This window comes from Lynx canadensis, chromosome A1 (assembly GCF_007474595.2).
Source record: "Lynx canadensis isolate LIC74 chromosome A1, mLynCan4.pri.v2, whole genome shotgun sequence".
Classification (NCBI taxonomy): domain Eukaryota; kingdom Metazoa; phylum Chordata; class Mammalia; order Carnivora; family Felidae; genus Lynx; species Lynx canadensis.
In genome coordinates this window covers 214,874,873-214,899,347 of record NC_044303.2, presented here as the reverse complement: position 1 = coordinate 214,899,347, position 24,475 = coordinate 214,874,873, and the positions used below count along the sequence as shown (strand labels likewise).

The following is a 24,475-nucleotide window of genomic DNA, read 5'->3' as shown; positions in this document are numbered from 1 at the left end:
TACAACTTTCATTCATTAATTCCTTAAAATCATTAATTATGAGGAACTACAATGTGCCAGTGATGTTGGGTGCTGAGAACACAGAAATTAACCAGACAGTTTTGGTGCCTTCTTTCATGAAACTTGCAATCTAGCTGTTTGCTGATTGAAACATGAAAATAGCTGTGAAACAAGTCATCAAAAAAATAGAATTCTTTAATGGCTAAATGGGGAATACATTGAGCACGTATAGCAGAGGAATCTCAGACTAGCAGCTTAGGGAAGGCTTTCCTGAGGAAATGAAGATTATGCAGACCTGATATATGGGTGCGATCAACCAGGTGAAGTTGTTCAAAAGGACTTTATGCCAAGGGGACCATATGCAGGTGGCCTAGATATGCGAGAGACTAACACATCTTTTAGAAACTACAATAAGAAGAGTACACTGAAACAAGGAGTGTCAGGGAGAGAATGGTGGCTGAGGAGACTAGGGAGGCAGAGACCATGGTGGACTTTGGAGGCCACGTTAAGGAGTGAGGATGAGCACTTTTATCCTGAGAGTAAAGAGAAAACACCAGAGGATTTAATTAGAGGAGAATGGCATCTTCAGAATTAGTGTTGCTATTGTTTAAGTTGGGCTAGTCACAGAAAGGAAAATAGATTGAGAGGAAGTAAGACTGAGTGTGTTAGGAGGGCGTCATTACAACAGACTGAGGAGAAAGGGCAGTGACCTGGACCATGGTGGTGGAAATGAAGGCAAGTAGGTGAGTCAAGGTATATGTAAGAGTTAGAACTTACAGGGGCTTGGTGGCTAATGAATGTGGATGATTGAGGCAGAGGCGAAGGTCTAGGATGACTCTCTGATGGCGCCTTTGCAGAGATGGGACATACAGAGGAGGAGTAGATTTGGAGAGAGGGTGATAAAGTCAGTTGGGAAGTACTGAGCATAAGTTGTCCAAGAGACTTGCACCTTTGTCTCTCTATCTCAAGAAACTGGCCCCGGGGTATAGATACTCTCAAATAGATTTGGGCATCAAGGCCACAGAGGTAATAGTTGAACACAGAAAAATAGAGAGATGATCTCATCTGGAGATAATATGTGAAATGGAATGACAAGGACCCGAGACATAGGCCTAAGGGTTACCAACTTTTAAAGGGCAAGTAGAGGAGGAATAACTGGCAAAGTGAATTGTTCTGAGTTCTATCTTATAGATGACAGAATGAAATTAAGAAAATTTAATTAATTTAGTTAATTAACAGGAAAGTCAGAATTCAGACCCAAATCTTTCCACCTTCTGAATACTCAGGTTTATGATGCGAGAATAATTTATTGAAGCATTTCTCAGTTAGGCCTCCGGCGAAGCATTTTACATACATTATTTCATTAATTTTCAGAGCAACATTCCTGTAAACTAAGTATCATGATTCCTATCATAGAGGTGAGGTAACTGAGACTTGCACAGAGTAAGTTCTCCCAAGTTACACGACTAGTACACAGCATGCATTTCCACCCGTTTCTTTTTTTTTTTAATTAGATTTTTTGTTTTTTTATGTAATCTCTACACCCGAGATGGGGCTTGAACTCACAACCCCGAGATCCAGAGTTCCATGTTCCACCGACGGAGCCAGCTGGGCATCCCGACACCCATGTGTTTCCCTTGCCCAAGTCCATGCTGTTAACTATTATACTAGTTAAGGCAATGGTAATCAACGTTCAGCACCCATCGGAATTACCTGGAGGTCGTTTTCTTTTTTTTTTTTTTTTAACATTTATTCATCTTTGAGAGGCAGAGAGAGAGCATGAGTGGGGGAGGAGCAGAGAGAGAGGGAGACACAGAATCAGAAGCAGGCTCCAGGCTCTGAGCTGTCAGCACAGAGCACGATGTGGGACTCAAACTCACTGACTGCGAGATCATGACCTGAGCCGAAGTCAGATGCTTACCTGACTGAGCCACCCAGGCACCCCCGCCCCTGGAAGGCTTCTTAAAACACAAATTGTGGGGGGCACCCTGGTGGCTCAGTCAGTTGAGCACCTGACTTCAATTCAGGTCATGATCTCACAATTTGTGAGTTGGAGTCCCGCACCAGGCTCAGAGCCTGCCTAGGATTCTCATTCTCTCTCTCTCTCATTCTCTCTTTCATTCTCTCTCTCATTCTCTCTCTCTCTCTCTCTCTCTCTCTCTCTCTCTCTCTCTCTCAGAATAAACAAATAAACTTTAAAATAAAATTTGAAAGATATTGTTTACCTAACCCTATAATCTCTAAAACAGAATCTACTTCTAATCCCTTCTATGTACTTCAAGCAAGGTTGAATTTCTTCCTAGTATAAACTCTACCCAACAACCTCTTCACAGCCTTCACAATATCAAGATATTCATTAGCATTATGTATAATGCATTATGTAGAGAGATGTATGCATATATACATATATATATACACACGTATATATATACATATACATATACATATATATACATATATATATATTGAATTCAGTTCAGCCTCAGTTTGTCCTAACTTGATCATAGACTTATTTTCTTAATTTAAAATAATATTCAATCTATTTAGCAAAAGGTTGTTCTCTCTCTCTCTCTCTCTCCACCATAACTCCAGTTTCTCCACCTCAGTCCCCTTCAGACACCTTTTCACAACTGTTCTGATTGCGCTGTGACATCTCCAGTTGTCAACCTTTACATTTCTCAAATGGCCACATCACATTTGCACTACACTCTAGATATTAGCCATAATCTAATTTTTTATTTCAGAAAAAAAATCACATAATTCCTTTTCTAGACCCCTTTCAGGCTGTTGTAGATACTCAGCGACTCAGTGACAGACTGAAAATCTGAAACTGAAATCTGCACAATTAGTGTTATACTTTTGAATTGGAGTCAAGGGGCACCTGGGTGGCTCAGTCAGTTAAGCATCCGACTTCAGCTCAGGTCATGATCTCACAGTTTGTGAGTTCGAGCCCTGCTTTGGGCTCTCTGCTGTCAGCACAGAGCCTGCTTGGGATCCTCTGCCCCCCCTTCTCTCTGCCCCTCCCCTGCTAGTTCTCTCTCTCTAAATAAATAAATAAACTTAAAAAAAACGAATTGGAGTCAAAATCAAGTTCAGAGCTGGCACGTGTAGCAGGTAAAAACAGGCCGGCACTGCTTTGGCGTTACCCTCTGTGGGCCTGTGTCTGCAACCCCAAATCCCTGTATTTATTTGTCAAGGTGCTGCACTTTAATAATAAATCAATGGAAAAACAAAGGCCCTGAGCTCCTTCTGGAACAAAATGCTACAGGTACAGTAGTAAAAAGTCCTGCCAGCCCCAGATGAGATGTGACTTTCTGAGGAAAGTGGATAATTTTTACTTGATGGTGAATCGTTAAAAGTGAGCCAGATGATTAAACTTAATGGAACAGCCACATTAAACTGAAATTAGTAAAAACATGCCTCGGGCAGCCTACAACCTTTTATTTGTTGTTGTTTAACTTCTGCCTTTTACAGTGGCCATGATGAATGACATCACAAAAGAAAAAATCCAATTAAAATCTAAGTGCTCAATAAACCCCTAATGTCTGGTTGCCACCATCACTTTCCCTAGCACTGATGTCTCATGTTTCCTCTTTTCCCCAAGAAGAGAGAAAAGAACTGGCCCCGGGGGAGGTGCGTGGAAGGAGGGGCAAGCGGGGAAAGAGCACACAAAGGCTTCCGGAGGTTTCTGCTCCGTGTACTGTATCAGACACAGGCACTGCACCTCGAGGGGGATGAGGCTAAATTGTTTTATTATCAGACAAGGCCTGAGTAAAGAGATGCATTTTCCCACCAGTTTTCAAATGTTGATAAATCAGAATGGGGATCTGCAGAGCAATCCTGTTCATACTCTTCGTTGGCGTCTCTGCTGCCCTTTTATATCGTCTCGGGTGTTTGTTCCATAAGTCATCGGAATGGTCTCTCCTGACAGCTAAAAATAAGTTTCTGATTACTTTTACCTGAATAAATCTTGTGACCAGATGTGGTCTTCACCTACTAAGTGTGCAACAATTACATATCGAGAGTGATGAAAGAACCAGCCGAGGGGCGTCTACAATCTAGCGGGATGCAGAATACAATGTATCACATGGGAAGACAGCGACTGCCACCGGTAGAAGAATACTAGCTTTGGATGACAGATTTTACCTTAGAGATACTATGGGTTTATAAAATTGGGTTTTCAAAGTCCTCACAACAAAGTTCTCAAAGTCAAAATAAGAGCCAAAACATGCTTATTTTGAATGAGGAGCTAATAGGAACGGTATCTTAAAATGTGCTCTTACTCCATGTTCGCATAGGAATTAACGTAGTATTTGTACATAGTCTCTAATCAGATCTTCATGATAGCCTGGTCCTGTGGTTCTATTATCCTCATTTTATTGATAAGGATCTTGGCTCAGCGAGGTTAATTGATGCTGCCATGATCTTACACTTGGTGAGCGAGAGAGAACGAGCACAACTCCTATTTGGAACTCTGGTGCGGTGCCCCCCCCCCCCCCACCTCGCCCAGTGCCGGGTTTGCTAACCATGGCTGCCCAGAAGCCAGATCCAATGGGCGGTGATGTTGGTTTCATTACTCATGAGTTAATGAAATAGCCTTTTAAAAGCTCTCTTCAGTCATTAGGATTTGACGATGGAGAGTTAAACTTTCCCCAGTGGCTCTTTCTGTGTAATCACGGTTTCAGCGCTTCCTTAGCATATCACATTACACAAATCATGGAGTCCTCTTTTGTTTTACATTTCTTATTGCGTTTGTCTCACTTCTAAGCAATTTCCTCCCCGTTCCCATTCATCTTCCATTATTTCTGCCAAATTGCTTTCAAGGCTACTAATTGTATGAATAATATTCTCTTCCTCAAACTCTGCTGTTAACTAGCATTAGCTGTGTGGCTTTGGACACAGTTTCCCTATCTCTAAAAACAAGGAGGTTGCACTGAATAACCTGTAGGGCCTCTTCTTGTGCTCAAGTTCTAATCTTCCGACTCTTTCACACAAGGTGTATGATTTTGGAAACACTACATAAACCGGAGTGTTAATTTTCTTGATTCTGTTATGATGGATTCAATTAGTTCATGCTTCCCAAAGTGTGTCTCTTAGAAAATTGTTCTCGGGAATGCCAACACCCACAAAGGATTCCTTGTGCAAGAACGTTCGGGAAAGCTAGTTTGTTTTTTTTTAAGTGATTATTTATTTTGAGAGAGACATAGAAAGTCAGCAGAGGACGGGCAGAGAGAGAAGAGAGACAGACCCTGATGCAGGTTCAAGCCCACGAACCATGAGATCATGACCTAAGCCGAAATCAAAAGTCAGATGCTCACCTGACTGAGCCACCCAGGAGCCCCCAGGAAAGCTAGATTAAATACAGTCAAGTACAATTTTAAACTGGAGGCAGTGACAGCCTTTAATACGTTAATGTACACTGGGTGACTCCTAAGAAAAAGGCAGAAAAACGAAGTAATCCCCAAACATATGGGGCCGCAGAACCCCTTCTCAGCATTTTAGATAATTGATATTCCATGGGATATAATTTTTTAGAAAGGCTGGGTTCGCTTATTTTAAAAGTCCCTTTTGCCTTGAGAGTTTGTTTTCAAATGTGGTTATAGACACTATTCTGAGCATTTCGTATAGTATTCATCAACAGGACACAGAGTTGGCTTACCTGTTGCTGTCATTGCCATAACTGTTGTAACATAGCCTATACTATGTTTAGACAGAGTTGAAATAAGGTAGAGCTTAGCTACCTTACCAATAAACTATCTTGTCTGTATGCAGCTAATACTTATAACTGGTCTTTTCAAATAGATCTCCTCAATTTTAATTTTTGAAAATTTGTGAATAGAGTTAGCTTATCTGAAGACCTAGGAAAAATACCTTCTAAACTTTTACTAAGGTGGGAAAAAGGGACCCAAAGACACAACAGAAACTCAAAGCTCTGGAAATCTTCTCTGGGATAGGCAACACAGGCGAGTTCTCCAAGTTAGAATGATTATCTTTCACTTCAATGGTATATTAGCACTCATTTAATTCAACCTTTAACCTGACCCATTTCACTGACAGTTAATCTTTTTTTAAAGTTTATTTATTTATTTTGAGAGAGACAGAGAGAGTGTGAGTGGGGGAGTGGCAGATAGTGAGGGAGAGAGAATCCCAAGCAGGCTCCTCACTGCCGGGGCAGAGTCCGATGTGGGGCTCAATCTCACAAGCCATGAGATCATGACCTGAACTGAAATCAGGAGTCAGATGCTTAATCGACTGAGCCACCCAGGTGCCCCTCACTGATGGTTAATCTTATCAGAGCCTCCGCCTGATTACCTTCAGGAGAAGGGAACCCACTATTTTATAAAGCAGATTATTCCATTTTAGTCTGACTCCACTTTTTAGAAGATCCTCTCCTATATTAAATGAAAATCTGAGTATTAAATGTTCTTGTTCTAAGTGCCCTTGTAAATTATCTAGTAAAGGGATTTTCAAGGCATTGTTCATGGCAACACTTAAGATGTTTCTCAAAGGCTTTGAGTTGAATTTCATAAGTAATTAAATAAATATCACATCTTCCCAGAAAAGTGATTATAAACTCCATCATATGAAACTCAATGAGATTGAGTCGCTTCCCTAAATTCACCAAGATAGCAAAGTATAGAGTCAGAATGTACCCCGGTCTCTCTGTTTCAAAAACCAAAATCCTTAGGGCTCCTGGGTGGCTCAGTGGATTAAGCGTCCAACTCTTGCTTTCAGCTCAGGTCGTGATCTCACAGTTCATGAGACTGAGGCCCAAGCTGGGCTGTGCGCTGACAGTGGGGAGCCTGTTCAGAATTCTCTCTCTCCTTCTCTCTCTGCTCCTCTCCCACTCACACTTTCTCTGTCGCTCTCAAAATAAATAAACTTAAAAAAAAAAAGATTCTCTCTCTCTCTCCCTCCCCCTCTGCCCCTCTCCCCTGAGCACATGCTCTTTCTCTCTCTAAAAAAAAAACAAAAACAAAATTATTTTCTCCATAGCATGTCACTTCTCTAGTATGTCCAGATACATAAAAGTGAACAGTAGAGTGTATTTGTAGAATCTGAATGCTATGGTGAAAATAGGAAAGTAGTGAAAAGAGTTTCATTCCAACCAGGTTTATACGTCCTTAGGCATTTTGCTATTACTCTGGACTTCAGTGTTCCCTTCTTCAAAACAAGGATTACTACATTTTTACAAGCTCTGTTCCAGTTCTAGAAATTTCTATGATTATAAGGAAACATATTCATTAATGAATGACATTACTATTGAGGATTTAAGTAAACAATAAGAAAAAAAACCCTCAAACCTGCCTCCCTCAGAAAGGAATGAATAAAAGTTAACAAGACAAACAGTTTAGAATCACATGCTTGACTTTTACTTTCTTTAATTTTTTTTTTTTCTACACTAGTTACATTCAGACCAGGATAGAGGAGATGGATCACTTAAATATATCCTTTCAGGAGATGGAGCAGGAGATCTCTTCATTATCAATGAAAACACAGGAGACATACAGGCCACCAAGAGGCTGGACAGGGAAGAAAAACCTGTTTACATCCTTCGAGCTCAAGCTATAAACAGAAGGACAGGGAGACCCGTGGAGCCCGAATCTGAATTCATCATCAAGATCCATGACATCAATGACAATGAACCAATATTTACCAAGGATGTTTACACGGCCACTGTTCCCGAAATGTCTGATGTTGGTGAGTGAGATGTGATTTCAACCACATGATGTCTCTCCTCTAGTACGTCAACTGAATAAAGAATCCTAGGAGTGAAATTTACTGAGGCGAATGAATGTAGATGCTAAATTCTAAAACTATCATATTTCAAACAATCCCTTTATGACAAGTACACCTGTTTCCGAATATTACTCTAGTCTCATTTTATTATAAGAAAACAGCATTTCCTCTAATGATGAAGGGATGAAAAAATGTCAGGCAAGAACAGGAGGAAGAAAGAGATATCATCTCATCTACTTCCTGCCTCCCCAGGTGCCCACCCTGGTCCTCAGGCTGAGAGACAGCAGCCCTCTCCACCTCTCTTAGCACATATTGGTACTTGGCTTGAGGTTAGGATCTCTCCAGTGTGAAACAAAAGCCTGAGTTTACATTCCAGACTGGAGAGTAATGACAGTTGCTTTAAGTAAATATGTGTTTGGGAAAGAGACTCAAAGAAAACTTAAAAAAAAAATCCATAATTATGCAGGGGTTGTTTAGGGGATGTATCCTTTACTAAGTGATGGAAATTAAGAGATTTTCATGACATTAGTATGATGAATTAATATTTTGTGCACAATTCTACTACCAATTTTAAAGTTAATATGTATGCTTCTAATTTGCTTAAATTGGGAGGTCAACACAATTTAAATTTTAAAAAATCCTACTGACATCACTCTTAGCCGTATTAAAATACTTAATGGGAAACAGTGACAAATTTTAAGCTACCTGAATAAAGGGTTATTTTTATTTTCATTCGGTGTCAAATTCAAAAGGGCTAAATTACTTAATAATAACTCTTCTATAATTCTATGAGTCAGATATCAGAGGCATTTTAGGTCACAGTTCCAAGACTTAGAAAAACCTAATCCATGGAAATGATTGTAAACCATCTAAATCTTTCTCATCAAGAAGCTGCTTGTCTCATTACTTAAAACCACTTTGTTTCATCAGAAAAATCACAAACCATCAGCCAAGCAAAAGAGAGGGATTAAAACTCTTTTAAGAGGAAGATTTGTTAGGAAAAAATATTTTTCCTCTATGTGGTAAAAGTAAGGAACAATTAATAAGCAATAGTCTCAACATCAGCACCACCCAGCAAAACAGTTTCCAGAAAACAAAATTTGATGTGCAAGGTGTCACCCCCACAACTATAGAGGGTGCCATTCACTTTTGAACTATGTTAGAATTAAGTATGTATTACAAATATCTGGGGGCAGCTGGACGTAACATGTCTTAAGAAAGGGAAGGCTCTTTCTAATTTGCACACAGGTACAGTTATGTTCATATTAACCATTATCATAAATGAACACGTCATTATTATCATACAAAAAGGCATCTTAATCCTACATTACAAAGTGGGATAGCAGCATGGTGGTATAAATGGGCTTTGGGTGTCAAACAGACCTGAATTTGAAACTCTACTAATAAGCAGCATCTTGATGTCTCTGATCCTTCAGTTTCATATCTACAAAAAATAAATAATAAATGTCAACAGCTAAGGATTACCATGAGGATGAAATAAGAAAACAAGGGCAGAGCCCCCAGTACAATATCTGACAACTAACAGGTGCTCAAAACATCTAGATAACCATATTATAAAAGCACTCAAATTTTATATTGATGTCAAGTAAGAATGTGGGTGTCAGTTAACTACTATTAGCTCTTGCTCTGAGGTCATATAATGCTTTGTCCCCACCTTCCTTCCCAAATTACAAGGATGGGTGTTCGACCTCATGCACCAACATGTTAACATCCAGAGCATCCACCACAGTACAATATATTTGTTCAACAAACGGGATGGGTTAGATATTACAAAAGCAATGTAAAACTTCTAATATTCCCTGAACGTAACTTCCCTGTCCTTCCCATGGACAGGAGAACTCCAACAGTATGCTTACTGTTTATCTGATATGAATATCAAAAGTCAGCCATAAGATGATCTTCATCAGAGTAAGGTCTTACCCTTTTTTGGAAGTCACAGATCTCTTTGAGAATCCAATAAAATCTATGGATCTTCTCTTCAGTGAAATAAACATGTAAGCATACACATAAAAATCTGTGTGGAATTTCACGGGGGTCAGGAATATTTTGAAGGTTATTCGGTGACTGCAGTCCTTAAAACAAGAATGCTGATCTAAAACATCATTGCCTTCTCTGTGCATGTAATTATAATAATTTTTTTGGAGTTACAGGTTCCAGATGTGAATTTTCTAGTATTCTAATAATTCTTTAATCCAACACTACCTCTTTTAAGTTTCAAGATCTTTCAAACTCTTAGAATTATCAGATAGATTTATCATTTAGGATGCTTTTATTGAACAGAAAACCCAACTCAAACTAGTTTAAACAAATAAAAGTATTTAGTGACTTAAGTCATACTTAGGTCAAAAATAAAATGGGCTTTTGAGATGGTTTGATTTGGGTTCAATTATTTCTCTGAAATTTTCTGTCATATTCAGCGTTGTCCTCAGGCTGGCATCTCTGAGGTCACAAAATAGCTGCTGCATTGACAGGCCCTACATCAGCACATTACAGTCCAGGAGAAAGAGCACTCATGACACAGAATTCCCAAGAAAATCTCAAGTGGCCTCATGATTGGACAACCCCGAAACTAATCACTGTAGATAAAGCAATGCAAGATGCTGATTGACTTAGGTCTGGATAACTTCAAAGAATGACTATAGCAAGAGTCCAATCAAATCTCATCTTTGGACATTAGTTGAAATTGGTTCCACCCAAGGTCATGGTTATCCCATGCTTCTCTTTAACCTAACCCTTACAACATTTATAAATGTTGATCACACTCTTTCAGAATGAGAAGCCAAAGGCTTTTAAAGAAATTTTTAATGTTTATTTATATTGGAGAGAGAGAGAAAGAAACTGAGTGCAAGCAGAGGAGGGGCAGAGAGAGAGGGAGACAGAACCTGAAGCAGACTCCAAGCTGTCAGCACAGAGCCTGATGTGGGGATTTGAACTCACCAGCGGTGAGATCCTGACCTGAACCAGTCGGACGCCTAACCCACTGAACCACCCAGGCGTCCCGATAAATCCAAGGCTTTTTAACCCTAGTATTATCCTGAAATTCTCAACTCCTTTGTCAAGATACTTTTGTACAGAAGTAAGATCATGCTTTCTCTATCTGTGTGTGCATCAAGGATCTACATGGGTCCTTGATTTATTTTCAATTCATGTTTCTGTCATTACAGGCACATTTGTTGTCCAAGTCACCGCAACTGATGCTGATGATCCAACTTATGGCAACAGTGCTAAAGTTGTGTATAGTATCCTACAAGGGCAGCCCTATTTTTCAGTTGAATCAGAAACAGGTTAGAATTCCTTTTTGATCTTCTTTTTACAATCCATAATTTTAATTGATTTAATAAAAACAATTTATTAAAAAAACAATCAGTGTAATTGAATATTCTTAGATTCATCTGCCAAATTTTACCAGCAATATATTTGTAAACATGATATCCAGATCATTTTAATTCAGAAATCTGACAATGGATGTTTCATCCATTTTACTTATATAGGGTAAATTCAGAAAACTTACACAATGTCAGTTTTTTCTTCCAGTTTGGAGTGAACCTAAAAACGAATACCTCCTGATAGCCATTAGGGCTATTTACAAATATTCCAATTCTTCTTTTACTAGTTATTTGGCATCTCTCTACCCTGCTCTAAAGGTAGATATAGCCATGAGATTTGTTTGGGCCGGTATATGTGGCAATGATTCAAGTCACTTCCAAGCCGAACTTTTGGACCTGGTGCACAATCCACATTCCTTTCCTCCTGCCACAGTGATCATGGATGGAAACAAATGTTGGCCTTGGTCTCCAGCCTGGATGTCTGTTACTATCAGCAGAGCTTCTTGCTGGCCTCCTCAGAGCAGGAGCAAAAAATTAACGTTAGCTGTGTTAAGCCAGTAAGATTTTATTATGACATTGTCTAGCTCGTGCTGGTAGCATCCTAATAAACAAAGTGGATTCCTTAATGGAATTCTTTTTTTAACACCTCATTTTTCTGCATTTTATCCACAAAGTAGCATACTATCTTCTGATGAATTGTTTCTTAGGAAATATTGTCTGTGCTGTACGGTAAATTCTACACATATTTTTGCTATCATAATAGGAGTTGAATTCCTTTTCTACATTTCCCAAGCATCCATTATTGTTAGTAGAAATCAAAACTTTTCTAGGTTACCACATCCAGTTGGAAATTGATGTGTTAAGAGGTGCAACGAACTTGGAAAGAATCCCAAGGAGAAAGAAAATGTTGAGTTGAAAAACAATGAGGGTGAAAAATTAGAAATATTCAACGTAAAGGACAAAGGCTAAGGTGATCTCCTCTATTTAAATAGAGAAGTCCTGTTATTGGAGAACAGACACAGCTGCACTTTCACTGAAGCCAGGACTATAGGAATAAAACTGACCTGTTGTCTGAGGTGTTCGTGTTAAAAATAAAAGAAAAAAAAGATATTTTCAGCTTCATTAGTTGTTAAGCACTGGAATGTGCTACGAGAGAAGGCTATAAAGCCTTTAAAGCCTTGAAAGCCTTTAAAGCCTATAAAGATTTTTGAAAGAATGTTGTTAATTTAAGCATAAAGCCTACACAGAGATTAGGCAAACTTTTAGAAGTTCTTTCAACTACTTATTTTATAACTACTGAACAACAGAGATAAAATTAACCTAACATAAGAATGAATGTTGGTCGCTGCTGGGACCAGTTGAACTAATGCTCACATCAGCTTTAGGAAAACTTAAGTTCTCTAGGATCATACAGGATGATAATTATGGGAGAACTGAGCTGTGTTTTCTTCAGACCATAGTTTGTGGCTTAGAAAATCCTCTGAACGTTCATTATGGGAGGTATATTTGATGAGCAATTAGCTGATTCAGTAAAGTAAAGCTCAAGAGTCAGTTCAAGGAAATGACTTCCTTAGCAATTTCCTCATAGTACACTTAAATGTCTTTTATCAAGCAGCTATGGTAGTATAACACTGTAACACATGCCAAGTTATATTTTGCTACGTTATCTTATAACACATGATATTTATACTACCTACAATCTATACTATTACAGATTTGACTTGTACTTATTCTTGTATCATAGGTGTTTTTAAAATATATCTATCTCCCCTATGTGGTTATAATTTCCTTCAGTATAAAGGCTATCTATAATCATCTTTATGTCACCTATTACATCCGTATAGTGTTTGAGTATTGTGGATGACATCTACGTTTGCATAAATAAATGATTTGATAAAGTATTTTTAATACATCCCTTTCCATTTCTGAATTTCGCACCCATAGGTATCATCAAGACAGCTTTGCTCAACATGGATCGAGAAAACAGAGAGCAGTACCAAGTGGTGATTCAAGCCAAGGATATGGGTGGCCAGATGGGGGGATTATCTGGGACCACCACGGTGAACATCACGCTAACTGATGTCAACGACAACCCTCCCCGGTTTCCCCAGAGTAGGAACATTTGATTGAATGAATTTCTTCAGTGCACTTTTATAAAACTCTAACTTTAAGAATGATATTTATTTTCCATTGTTATTAATTATCAATATTAATGAACTTAGGAATAACCATACTTTTAGTAGTTGAATGATTTATAATATGGTGATAGTTGTAAAGGTAACACCATTGTTTTATTTTTCCTTATTAAAAAGACTACCACAGACATAAATTTGCTTGCGCAGAACATACGTATACAAGAATGCTCCTATTTGTAAGAAAAAAAATTGACTTTATGTTTTGTGAATTTAATCAGTCATTTAATCTCTTTTAAATCCCCACAAAGCTTTATAAGGGAGGATTTATCATTTAACTGTTTCTAAAAATACAACTGGGGAAATAACCATGTACTTAATCCATTTGTAATCATAAATAGTTTTCTATATTATGGTTAATTGAGATACCAAAAAAAACATCACTATAATCATTAACTCTCATGGCTAGATAGGAAAAAAAGAAGGAAAAACAACATTCTTAAATGCCTACTTTGTATCAAGCAATATACTAGAGCCCTTCATACAAAGCTCTTGAAAGAGGGTACAGGTTTTAATGTAATTTTTCTTCCAAGAACAAAATTCTTTTCTGACCATGATCTAAGAAAACTACCTAAATCCTGTCTTCCAGGAGAAAATAGCTGCTCACCATTAAAAAGAAAGCCCACCTTACCCAATCATGGCATATCTTTCCCAATGCTGGTCACCTCACATGGGCTTCTTTTATAATAGAGATACACATGGATCAACCAGAACTGTTACATTTTCTTTAATTTTTTTCAAGTATTTACTCATAGCTAAATGCAAAAAAAAAAAAAAACAAAAAAAAAACTAATTTCTGATGTAATGGGTAGAAGATAGGTTTTACTGGCCCTAAATTTTTTTCCCACAGACGCCTGAAATGACAATATCAGAATTAGCAATACTTCGCCCCAAAACCTCCTGAAATTTTCAATATGGGAATTCCCTGGGGAAGGATAACAAAAGGATTCATCAGCGCTTAAATACCACAGGGACCCTACCTCACTTTGCTCTCTCCGTGGATAGCTTGGGATCATTACTGAATACTATACCAAAGCACAGGAGAGAAGAATAACTCTAGAGGAAAAACTTGGCTTGTGTATCATTTTGCCAAGGATGAGCCCAACACTTAATGGGCTATGATTGAATATGACTGAATGACTATATTTTAGTGATATTTAGTGATATTTAGTCATAGTCTATTTTTTTCCAAAATAATTTGCACAGATGGTTGGCAAAATGTAATGGGTGAGAGTAAAATGAGTTTTGTTCTGACACTTTTTTGTCGTTATTGTCCTAAGTACATGCTAGTCTGGCGGATCTAAATTGAAAGCCACATGCAGTCTCCTTAAACTAATTTTGCAACATGAGGACATCGGGAAAGTGCACATTTATGAAATATAGGTTTTAAATCAACAACACAAATACAAGAATGGGAGAAACCTACGCATAGAAAAAGTACTGTAATGAAATTTAAAAGAAAGATTACTTAAAGAAACAATTAGGAGCTTTCTCTCTCAATGTGTCCATCTGTATCCCTAACCGCAGCCAGACCAGCTCCATGTATGGGTGAGAGTGTCTACTTGGATACATTCTCCAGATCGCTGTCATTTATTTTCACCTTCAGTTATTATTAGCAAAGACACAAAGAACCCTTTTAAAAAATACCTCGTAATTGGCTTAAAGTCATAGTTCAGGTTAAATTCTTTTCCGTTCTTTCTGCTAGATTAGTTAACAGGGGCTTGAAACCTTCTGCACCCTTCTCTAGCAGCGTAGTCTTTCTCGCCATCATACCATGAACCTGGAGACCTATTTACAGGACAAGAAAAGTGTTCTCCATTTGCAAAGAGACGGGTCATGACAGAAGAAATATTCTTAGCAATCATGAAAGTAAGGATGTAAGGAGAATAGAGCGCCATTAATTATTGCAAGGAAAGTACAAACCTGCCTGCATCCCTAGTAATGTCTGAAAGAACTGTTAGAAAATGGGGTTTGTCTTTATTGTGATAGAGTATCCTTCATCTGTGTTTGACTTATATCTGTCTGGTGATTAATAGGTACATACCAGTTTAAAACCCCTGAATCTTCTCCACCGGGTACACCAATTGGCAGGATCAAAGCCAGCGACGCTGACATGGGAGAAAACGCCGAAATTGAGTACAGCATTACAGAGGGAGAAGGGCTGGACATGTTCGATGTCGTCACCGACCAAGAAACTCAGGAAGGAGTTATTACTGTCAAAAAGGTAATGCCGTTTGTTAAATACCATACAAACGAGCACATTCACTTCTCTCTAGTCCTCGAGTAACCGAGACAATTATATCTCACATGAACATTCCTCTAGATTCTTGTTTTACTAATTATTTTTTTAATGCCAAGTCTAATGGTTGGCTTTTAGAGGTCCTCAATAATCTGATTCATTCATTCATTTATTTCATGCTTTTAATAAATTTTTATTAAGAACCTCCTAATAAGTAAATAAATGATAGAAATAAATGGTGTACATTAAAGTACATAAAGTAAATATAGTCAATGAATAATAGACAGTGTTAGGCACTCTTCAAGATGCAGGAGGTGCAATGGTACATTCAACAGAATGGTGTCCACTCTCACGGAACTGCCAATCTAAGGGAGAAAAGAGACAAGGAAGCAAATAAACAAAACAAATGTGTAACTAAATTCTGATACATGCTTTGAAGGAAAAGAGTAATGCAAGCAGTGATAAAGGTAGCCTGAATTAAAGACAGGATATAAAAAGACCACAGAAATAAATTAAATAACACAAATCTCCCATGAGCTGTTTAGCTACTTTTTGGAACACAATAATAATTTTTTTATATTTCTGAATTCCAATTTTTGTCCTATGTACTTATTCACTATTTACCCCCCCCCCCCAAATTGTCTAGCATCACAGAGCAGTACACAGAAGTATGGCAAAAATTTAAAACCAATAAACTGTGTGCTTCAAAGCTAAAAATTGTTATTTTTGGTGAGTTTTTTTAATAACTGCATTTTTATCATGTATGATATAACATTTTCTCTCTCCTTTAGCATACTTGCTGGTAAAAATAAGCACAGGTAGATGTAAATAACAAGAAAATCCTTTCCTCTTAAGCTTTGAATTACATGTCTTAATACCTGGAAACACAATAAAACATGTTTAAGCGACATCCAGACCAATGTTTTATACTATAATATAATTAGGAAGCCCATTAGTGTGCATTAACCTTTTTAATTTTCTTAGTGCCTTATCAGATTCAAACTGAAGTTTTGCCTAGCCGACTAAATCACTTTCACTAATGTCTTGATTAATTGTGTTTCTAGTGAGCCTTGTCATATCATCATCTAAAACTAAAAGTCAGCAATAAGCATTTGGATTCACTATGTCTCCAGAAGCAGAGATACTTTTTCTAAAGACCTCTGACAACAATGATCATTACTTTCGTTGGCAAGTAATTAGCCCAATGCCCTTATCAGGATATCACTTGGAATATTTTATCAACTCATGCACATGCAAAAAAAAAAAAAAAATTAAATCTATTTTATCTGAATGAGGAAGAGGAAGTCATGATGCAAACTTGTGGTTCTCAATTCTGCTGCACATTAGAATCACTGGGGGAGGTATTTAAAAGTATAGATTCCCACCCCCACCTCAGATATTTTGGTTTAATGATCCAGGGTGGGGTCCAGATACTGGCAAATTTTTTAAAAAAAAAAGTTTTTTTTAATGTTTATTCATTTTTTAGAGACAGAGAGAGACAGAGCGTGAGGGGGGTGGAGGGGAAGAGATAGAGGGAGACACAGACTCTGAAGCAGGCTCCAGACTCTGAGGTGTCAGCACAGAGCCTGACATGGGGCTCAAACTCACAAACCGTGAGATCATGACCTGGGCTGAAGTTGGAAGCCTAACCGACTGAGCCATCCAGGTGCCCAATACCAGCAAATTTTAAACACTCATTAAGTATTCAATCAAAGTCAGATTTGCCAATTTGCCCCTAATATGGCTCCCTCTAGTCAAATACAAGAATTTTCTTTACAGGGGGTCCTTTTTTATACAAGACTCCTGCTTCCAGGTTCTCTTCCCTGTCCGTTATACCTTGCACCCTTGCACCCACTTTCAAGGCAATAGTGGGCATGGTTTCAGCCCACAATTTTCATCAGGATGGTGTGGCATCTCATGCCTTTGCCCAATATCACACTGTGTGGTGATGTCTCTAAGCAATATAACCACATTCACTACCCATGATTTGCACTAAAAAATGCCTTATGTCTCGTCTTTCTGTGTCTTGGCTGCTTTAAATATGTCTCTTCTCCCCACCCACCCCAAGGTCTTGGACTTTGAAAAGAAGAAAGTGTACACCCTCAAAGTGGAAGCCTCCAATCCTCATGTTGAACCCCGCTTTCTCTACCTGGGTCCATTCAAAGATGCAGCTACGGTCAGAATCGTGGTGGAAGATGTGGATGAGCCTCCTGTCTTCAGCAAACTGGCCTACATCCTACAAATAAGAGAAGATGCTCAGATAAACACAACCATAGGCTCAGTCACAGCCCAAGATCCTGATGCTGCCAGGAATCCTGTCAAGTAAGCACACTTCTGAGACATGTCTTTTTCATAAACTTCAGTCGATTGCTATTCAAGTATCACCTGCAAGTTAGAAAATTAATGCTTTCTTCCAATTAGATATTTGTATCTTCCTGAAAAATGACTCTAAACAGCATCTTTACTCTCCTTGCTCAACAATTGTTTTAGCAGCAGCATAAGCCTAAAAAAAACCCACAAAATTTGGGGGGGGGGACACAAAATGATCTATAGGAGCTTACTGCTTACATGAAAATGGTATAAGGTAATAGAACAGAATGGCCTGGAATTTTTCTTGAAGATCTTAGATTTGTCAAACAGTGGCATGGAGAGAGCATTGTGATTTTTAATAAACAAGACACCGGGCCAATAGTCTGTTTTTCAAGTGTGGAAGAATCTATCCTGTAACACTTAGAGGCAGAATTATGCTCCATTTGGACGCGTAATTATTTTCATTTTCAGACATGGATAAAAATAAGAATCATTTCATGATATATGTCTGCGAAATCCTGGGGAAATTAATAGAGCTGAATCCTAATTTATACTATGTAAGCAAGCTCTATTTTCCCCATACATTCCTAATACCTTAGCTGTAAATCATGCTGCAAGAAAACCTCATTGCTCTTTGAAATCACAGATGCTTCAGTATTCTAGAATTTTATCATGAAGGCACTGGAGTCAACAACTTCCAGGCTTTAGTCAGTAGCTTACTTGACTAGATGAGAAAACTGCTAAATAAGAATATTATTGTGTAAATTATCCCCTGTAAAAAAAAAAAAAAAAAAAAAAGTAAGTAGACTAGAGGAACTCTTGCCAGTGAGCCCACAGATATATTCTGATCAGGGTACCTGCCTTATGCCAGGCATGTTCTAGGCTTTAGAGATACAATAGAGAACAACATCAAGTCCTAATCTCACTAAGCTTACATTTTAATTGGGGAAGACAGAAATAGGCAAACAACAAATATGTAATATTTCAAGTGAAATACATTGTAAGCAGTAAAATAAGGCAGAGTATGGAAACAAAGAGTATCTGGGGTACTATTTTAGATAGCATGGTCAGGCTTGCCCATGGTAGGAAATCATTTGAGTAAAGATTTGATTGAAATGAAAGGATGAACCATGGTGAATCTGGGAGGAGAATGTCCAAAGAAGAGGGGGAAATGAGGGTAAGGTCTGATACCAGAGCTTGCTTGGCATGAAGAGGAGTAGCAAGGAAGCTTACAAAGCTAGAAGAAAGTGAGCAAGGTGGGGAGTGGTTGGGAAGGTCTGAGGCAACAGGAGGTTTGGTAGGTGGTAAGTGTGGCAGGTCCTAGGGACATCTGAAGATATTGGTAAAGACTGAGTTCTATTCTGATTGAGGTAGGAAACCACTGCAAAGCTTTGAATAGGAGTATTACCTAATCTAAACCTAATTTTTTAAAGAGGATCACACTGACTGCTGCATGAAAAATATTACTGCAGATAAAAGATTTTGAGGTTCTAAGGCATTTTCTAACTTTTCAACCATGAGCCCTTTGTTCAAATGAAACCTGATAGCAAGTCCCACATCTAAAACACAAAAATGCACTGACTTACTTTCAGGGAATAGTTTTAAATCATTGGGAAAATAGACTCTGTTGTTTTGTCATCCTACTGGAATATCTATAGACTCCTTGAATTGGACTATGGTCAACCCAAAGCAGCCACATGTAAGCTCCGTGGATCAAGTGTTCTATATACATTTCATATTATTAATAAGGAAAATGAATGATGGCCTTTGCTTGTATAACACAGATAATTTTAAGTACTTTCACAACTATTCTGTCACTTGGAGTTTGTCCTGTGTAAGGAAAAAAATCTCAGCAAGTCAATGTCAAGACTAATTTAAAAGTGTTAATGCTGGAAGTTTATATAAATATGAGCTTTGTTACCTCTTTGATCATTCAACATGTTTTTAATTGAAAGAGATAATGTCTCCTGGGAATTTAGGCTGCATTTTTATGTCTATTTCACTTTTTATAATGAATACCATTTTAACTCACTGCATTATTTTATGTTTTATTAAAGGAAGTAGCTAGCTTGTCAGACTGGGTTGGCTGTCAGCTAATTTTAAAGTTTTCTATGCCAGCCTTTTCTTGGTACATATGGATTTCATATATAGATATAGATTTAAGGATAAAAATACCAGTAAGGATAAAGTAAGGATATATTGGTATATAAATGCATATTCCAATAAGTCCTTTTATAGGATAAAATTGTTCTTATATTGGGAAAGTATATCCACACATAGTTTTTGGTTATCCAAGATGTAAATATTGAACAACTAGGTGCTAGACAATGTTAAGTACACAATTAATACTAGAGATCTCCTCCCCCAAACATTGATTTATCATTATGCAGATACAAGTTTTTAATTATTTAATTACATAAAATAATTTTCTTCCAATAACTGTATCAGAAATGTCCCTTGACTTCCATGAAAGGGTATTATAAAATGTCACTCTGAATAGATATTATGAAAAATCTACCTGCAAACATACTTCCTTTCCTGACCTAAAATCTCCCTGACTTGAGAGGATACATTAGAAGACAAATTATTGAATCACAGAATATAATAAATTGGGGGGGGGGAGAGCTACCTAGCAAAATAATCTGCTATAATCATGTTAAGATTGATTACCTTGTTTCTTATCTGTTATGACTACAATTAATATGACTGGACAGTAAATATACTAGATATGAATTGAAATTACTTTGGAAAAAAAAACAACAAACAAATAAGGGTTCATGTGCAAACATCATTCCTAAATAATGTAGAAATCTGAGGTTTCCTATTACTTTTTAAATCTCCCAATTAAGGGGGAAACTCATATACAGTTTTGGTATTTAAATAGTTACTTTCTCTTTGGTATTTAAATAGTTACTGCCTCCAACTAACAATTCTTCACCCTGTACCCTTTATTTCAAAGACTTGACTGGAAAGTATTGCTTGTAAAACTTAAAAGTATAGCAAGAAGAAAACAAATAACAAGAAAAGATTACTGCTGTATATAATTGTAAGAGCTTGTAAGGACAATAAGCAGTGCATCTTAAGCTCAATTTTTTCATGAAGGAAAAAACATAGGCAAAAAATGTAGGCAATGATTAAAGTTCTTAAAGAGTCTATGAATACTGAAATTTCCTTTTTGGGAAATTAATTATGTGCTATAAATATTTGTCATTCTCAAATTAAAAATGAAGGCAGTTGATCAAGTTCAATGCTGTTGCCTAAATTCTTAATAAACATTGATTCATGACACAAATTGCAAAAATAAGAGCTGTTTCATCTGTAAGAGATGAACACTTAATAATAAAATACTAGGTTTATATACACTAACATTAAAATTCTGAGGTGGCCTGAGATACAGATATAGAGATAGAGATAGAGATAGAGATATAGAAAGGTATATAGCTTTTTTGAACTTCATTAATTCTCTTTAATATCAGGTCTAAATAGCCTACAATAATCAAATATCTACTTTATTTAGACCCCTAATAGATGACAAAAATATATTTTATTAAGATAATTCACCAGTTCTATATTAAAGCAAAATAATCAATTGAAATAGAAACTACAAGTTAGTAACAAGAGTTTATTTTTCTTGGAGCATTCATAATAATTCTACATGTGTATGAGTAGCTAGGTCATTTACTTAATTGTATTTCTACTGAGCCAACATTCAGAATCTAGCTGAAATGGGCAATTCTTTCCCCTAATGACCTTAACATATAAACTCTCTTCTGAGTTTTCTCTTTAATATCCCATACATAAAACAGAGTACATACATATTTCCCCATATATAGCTATTCTCAAAACTAGTAATAAATTTATAAAGAAGATAACATTTCTCAAAATTTACTAGTCTTCCGTCAATTTCAGTGTTGAGAAAACTCTGTCCTTTAATTTCTTTTTTTTTTTTTTAATTTTTTTTTCAACGTTTATTTATTTTGGGGACAGAGAGAGACAGAGCATGAACGGGGGAGGGGCAGAGAGAGAGGGAGACACAGAATCGGAAACAGGCTCCAGGCTCCGAGCCATCAGCCCAGAGCCTGACGCGGGGCTCGAACTCACGGACCGTGAGATCGTGACCTGGCTGAAGTCGGACGCTTAACCGACTGCGCCACCCAGGCGCCCTGTCCTTTAATTTCTAAGATACCTCTTGGTTTTCGTTGAATTCTCTTAACTCCTTAAACAGTTATCAAGTTCCGACTCGGCTCTGGGACTGTTCTGGGCACTGTTCTGGGCACTGTGAGTCTTCATTCTCCCATCATCTTTTTTTTTATGTTTATTTATTTTTGAGAGAGAGAGACAGAGCATGAGTGGGGAAGGGGGAGAGAGGGAGGAAGACACAGAATCCAAAGCAGGCTCCAGGCTCCGAGCTGTCAGCACAGAGCCGGATGCGGGGCTCGAACCCACAAACTGTGAGATCATGACCTGAGCTGAAGTCAGACGCGTAACCGACTGAGCCACCCGAGTGCCCCCTTCCATCATCTTTTAAGTGATTCTGTCCTTAATATTTTTCTCCCTTCACTGGACCTTCTCTTCCTAGACAATTGAACGGGAAATCTAAGTTGTCAATCTAGCTCTTTTGCTTCCCAAACTTTCCTTGGGCATCTCAGCTTCAATATCAAAACTGGAACTTATGATCTTCCCCAAATCCTGTTCTTCTCTTGTACCAGCTGGGACAGCACCAGCCAACCATTCTCCTCAATTCAACCAGCAATCTTTATTAAACATGATTTGGATTAAAATCCACTGGTATATTCACATTGTTCTTAGGACAAATCCCAAATCCTTGCCGTGGCCAGCCCATTCTTCTGCAGTCCAGCCTCTGATTCTCTCCCCAATTTCATCTTTCTCCCTTTCCTACCTCACTAACTGCAGCCACACTAGCCATTTTTTGCTTCTTTCAACATAATGATTTTAAAATAAAATGGATAATAGAAAACTAGACAAATAGCCCTACTTATGTACATGAACACACACATATACATTAAAGTTCTAAGATTAGAGTTAAAATGTATTAATATACAAACTAGATACAAATTACATATAAAAAAACTTCATTGTTGATTTTCAAACTCATGCAACTTGTCTAATGGGTTTACATTAGGATCTCAATTGTAAAGAATTAATTTTCCAGAATGTTTTACTTAATATTAAGTTATAGATATTCAGATATGTGCTACAAGGTAGAAAAAATTCATGTAACGGACATTCTTGGAATAGTTGCAGGGTGTGAGAATAACAAATACAACAAGGACCTTTCTAGCATTGTATGGGGACAGATGGTACACTTGTGGTGAGCACAGCATAACATATAGACTTGCCAAATCATTATGTTGTATACCTGAAACTAATGTAACAGTGTGTGTCAACTATCATTCGATAAAAAGAAAAGAAAAGAAAACCATTCTAAATTCTGCTCTGCATTTTTAGGTATTCTGTTGATCGACACACAGATATGGACAGAATATTCAACATTGATTCTGGAAATGGTTCAATTTTTACGTCGAAACTTCTTGACCGAGAAACATTGCTGTGGCACAACATTACAGTAATAGCAACAGAGATCAGTAAGTCTAACCTCACAGAGCAACTGTCCCCAATTGATGGAGTGAGTGTCCCAGCAAGGGCTGGTGAAGCAACGCTGAAATTAGTCACCATGTACTGATATCCTATTCGATACCTATTGAGGGAAAGAGCCCTGTAATGATTTGTAGTGATGTTTCTTCTAGGCATGTGCTCATTCATTCACAAATGCAGAGGCAACTGTGGATGTTATGTAGTTCAGAAATAATAACATGAGAATGTACCTCTCAGATGAGGTTGAATTGGTACATATGGGATTCAATTCCAAAAAGCTTTATAAATCAGAACATTACAGAAGCAGCTGAAAAAATGAACTCATGGTTAGGATTGGTGGGGAGGAGAATCAAGTATATTAAAAACTGTAGGCATTACTTAGAAATATCTCAGATATCTATCTCCTGGCTTTCTACAGAATTTCTATTTCAAAATCATTACAGAAGTAAGAGATATAAATTTTAGCTTTTCCATTGTACACCAAAGTGAGCAATCCAAACCACCAAGTAATCAATAAAATGTTTAGAGTGAATTTTATGGAAGTCACCATGAAATTAAAGGCAAAGAAAAATAATGCCAAATGAATGCTTCAAATAAAATGATTATACACAGTGAAAATTGTGTAATGTAAACACAATGTGTAGGCCTAAGTACATGAAGGAAAAAGTATTTTTAAAATAACATTTAAATGTTTAAAAATAGGCTTCTAAATTATAGCTCATTTTTTAGTTTTTGTTTTTGATTTTAAAAGTTCAAACATTTTTAGCTCAGTTGGGTATCTGGTGTGAAATATTCCATGTCTAGTGGTATATTACAGTAGTTTTCTTTGTCAACGTAACTCATTAGATTTGAAATGGCTGAAGGATATTGAATAGAATAATAAATAACCAATATGGGCAAAATGAAGCATTGCCTTGTGATAATGTTAAGAACTCTTAATTAAAAATTTGTTAGGTAGGAATACGCTCTTCAGAATTTATGTGGAGGGACTAATGCAGATACCAATGACAGAGCATACTTAAAGCTTTAAA

General features: G+C 37.4%; 1 protein-coding gene across 2 annotated transcripts in view; it reads left to right on the top strand.

The window, feature by feature from the left end:
* The window catches only part of CDH6 (cadherin 6), a 127,320-nt gene that overhangs the window by 90,478 nt on the left and 12,367 nt on the right, over positions 1-24,475 (top strand). For both annotated transcript variants that reach the window (XM_030332038.2, XM_030332047.2), the window contains 6 exons: positions 7,407-7,701; positions 10,926-11,045; positions 13,032-13,199; positions 15,316-15,503; positions 17,587-17,840; positions 23,298-23,434. In XM_030332038.2, coding sequence (XP_030187898.1) covers positions 7,407-7,701; positions 10,926-11,045; positions 13,032-13,199; positions 15,316-15,503; positions 17,587-17,840; positions 23,298-23,434 — 1,162 coding nt within the window. The remainder of the gene's footprint in view (positions 1-7,406; positions 7,702-10,925; positions 11,046-13,031; positions 13,200-15,315; positions 15,504-17,586; positions 17,841-23,297; positions 23,435-24,475) is intronic.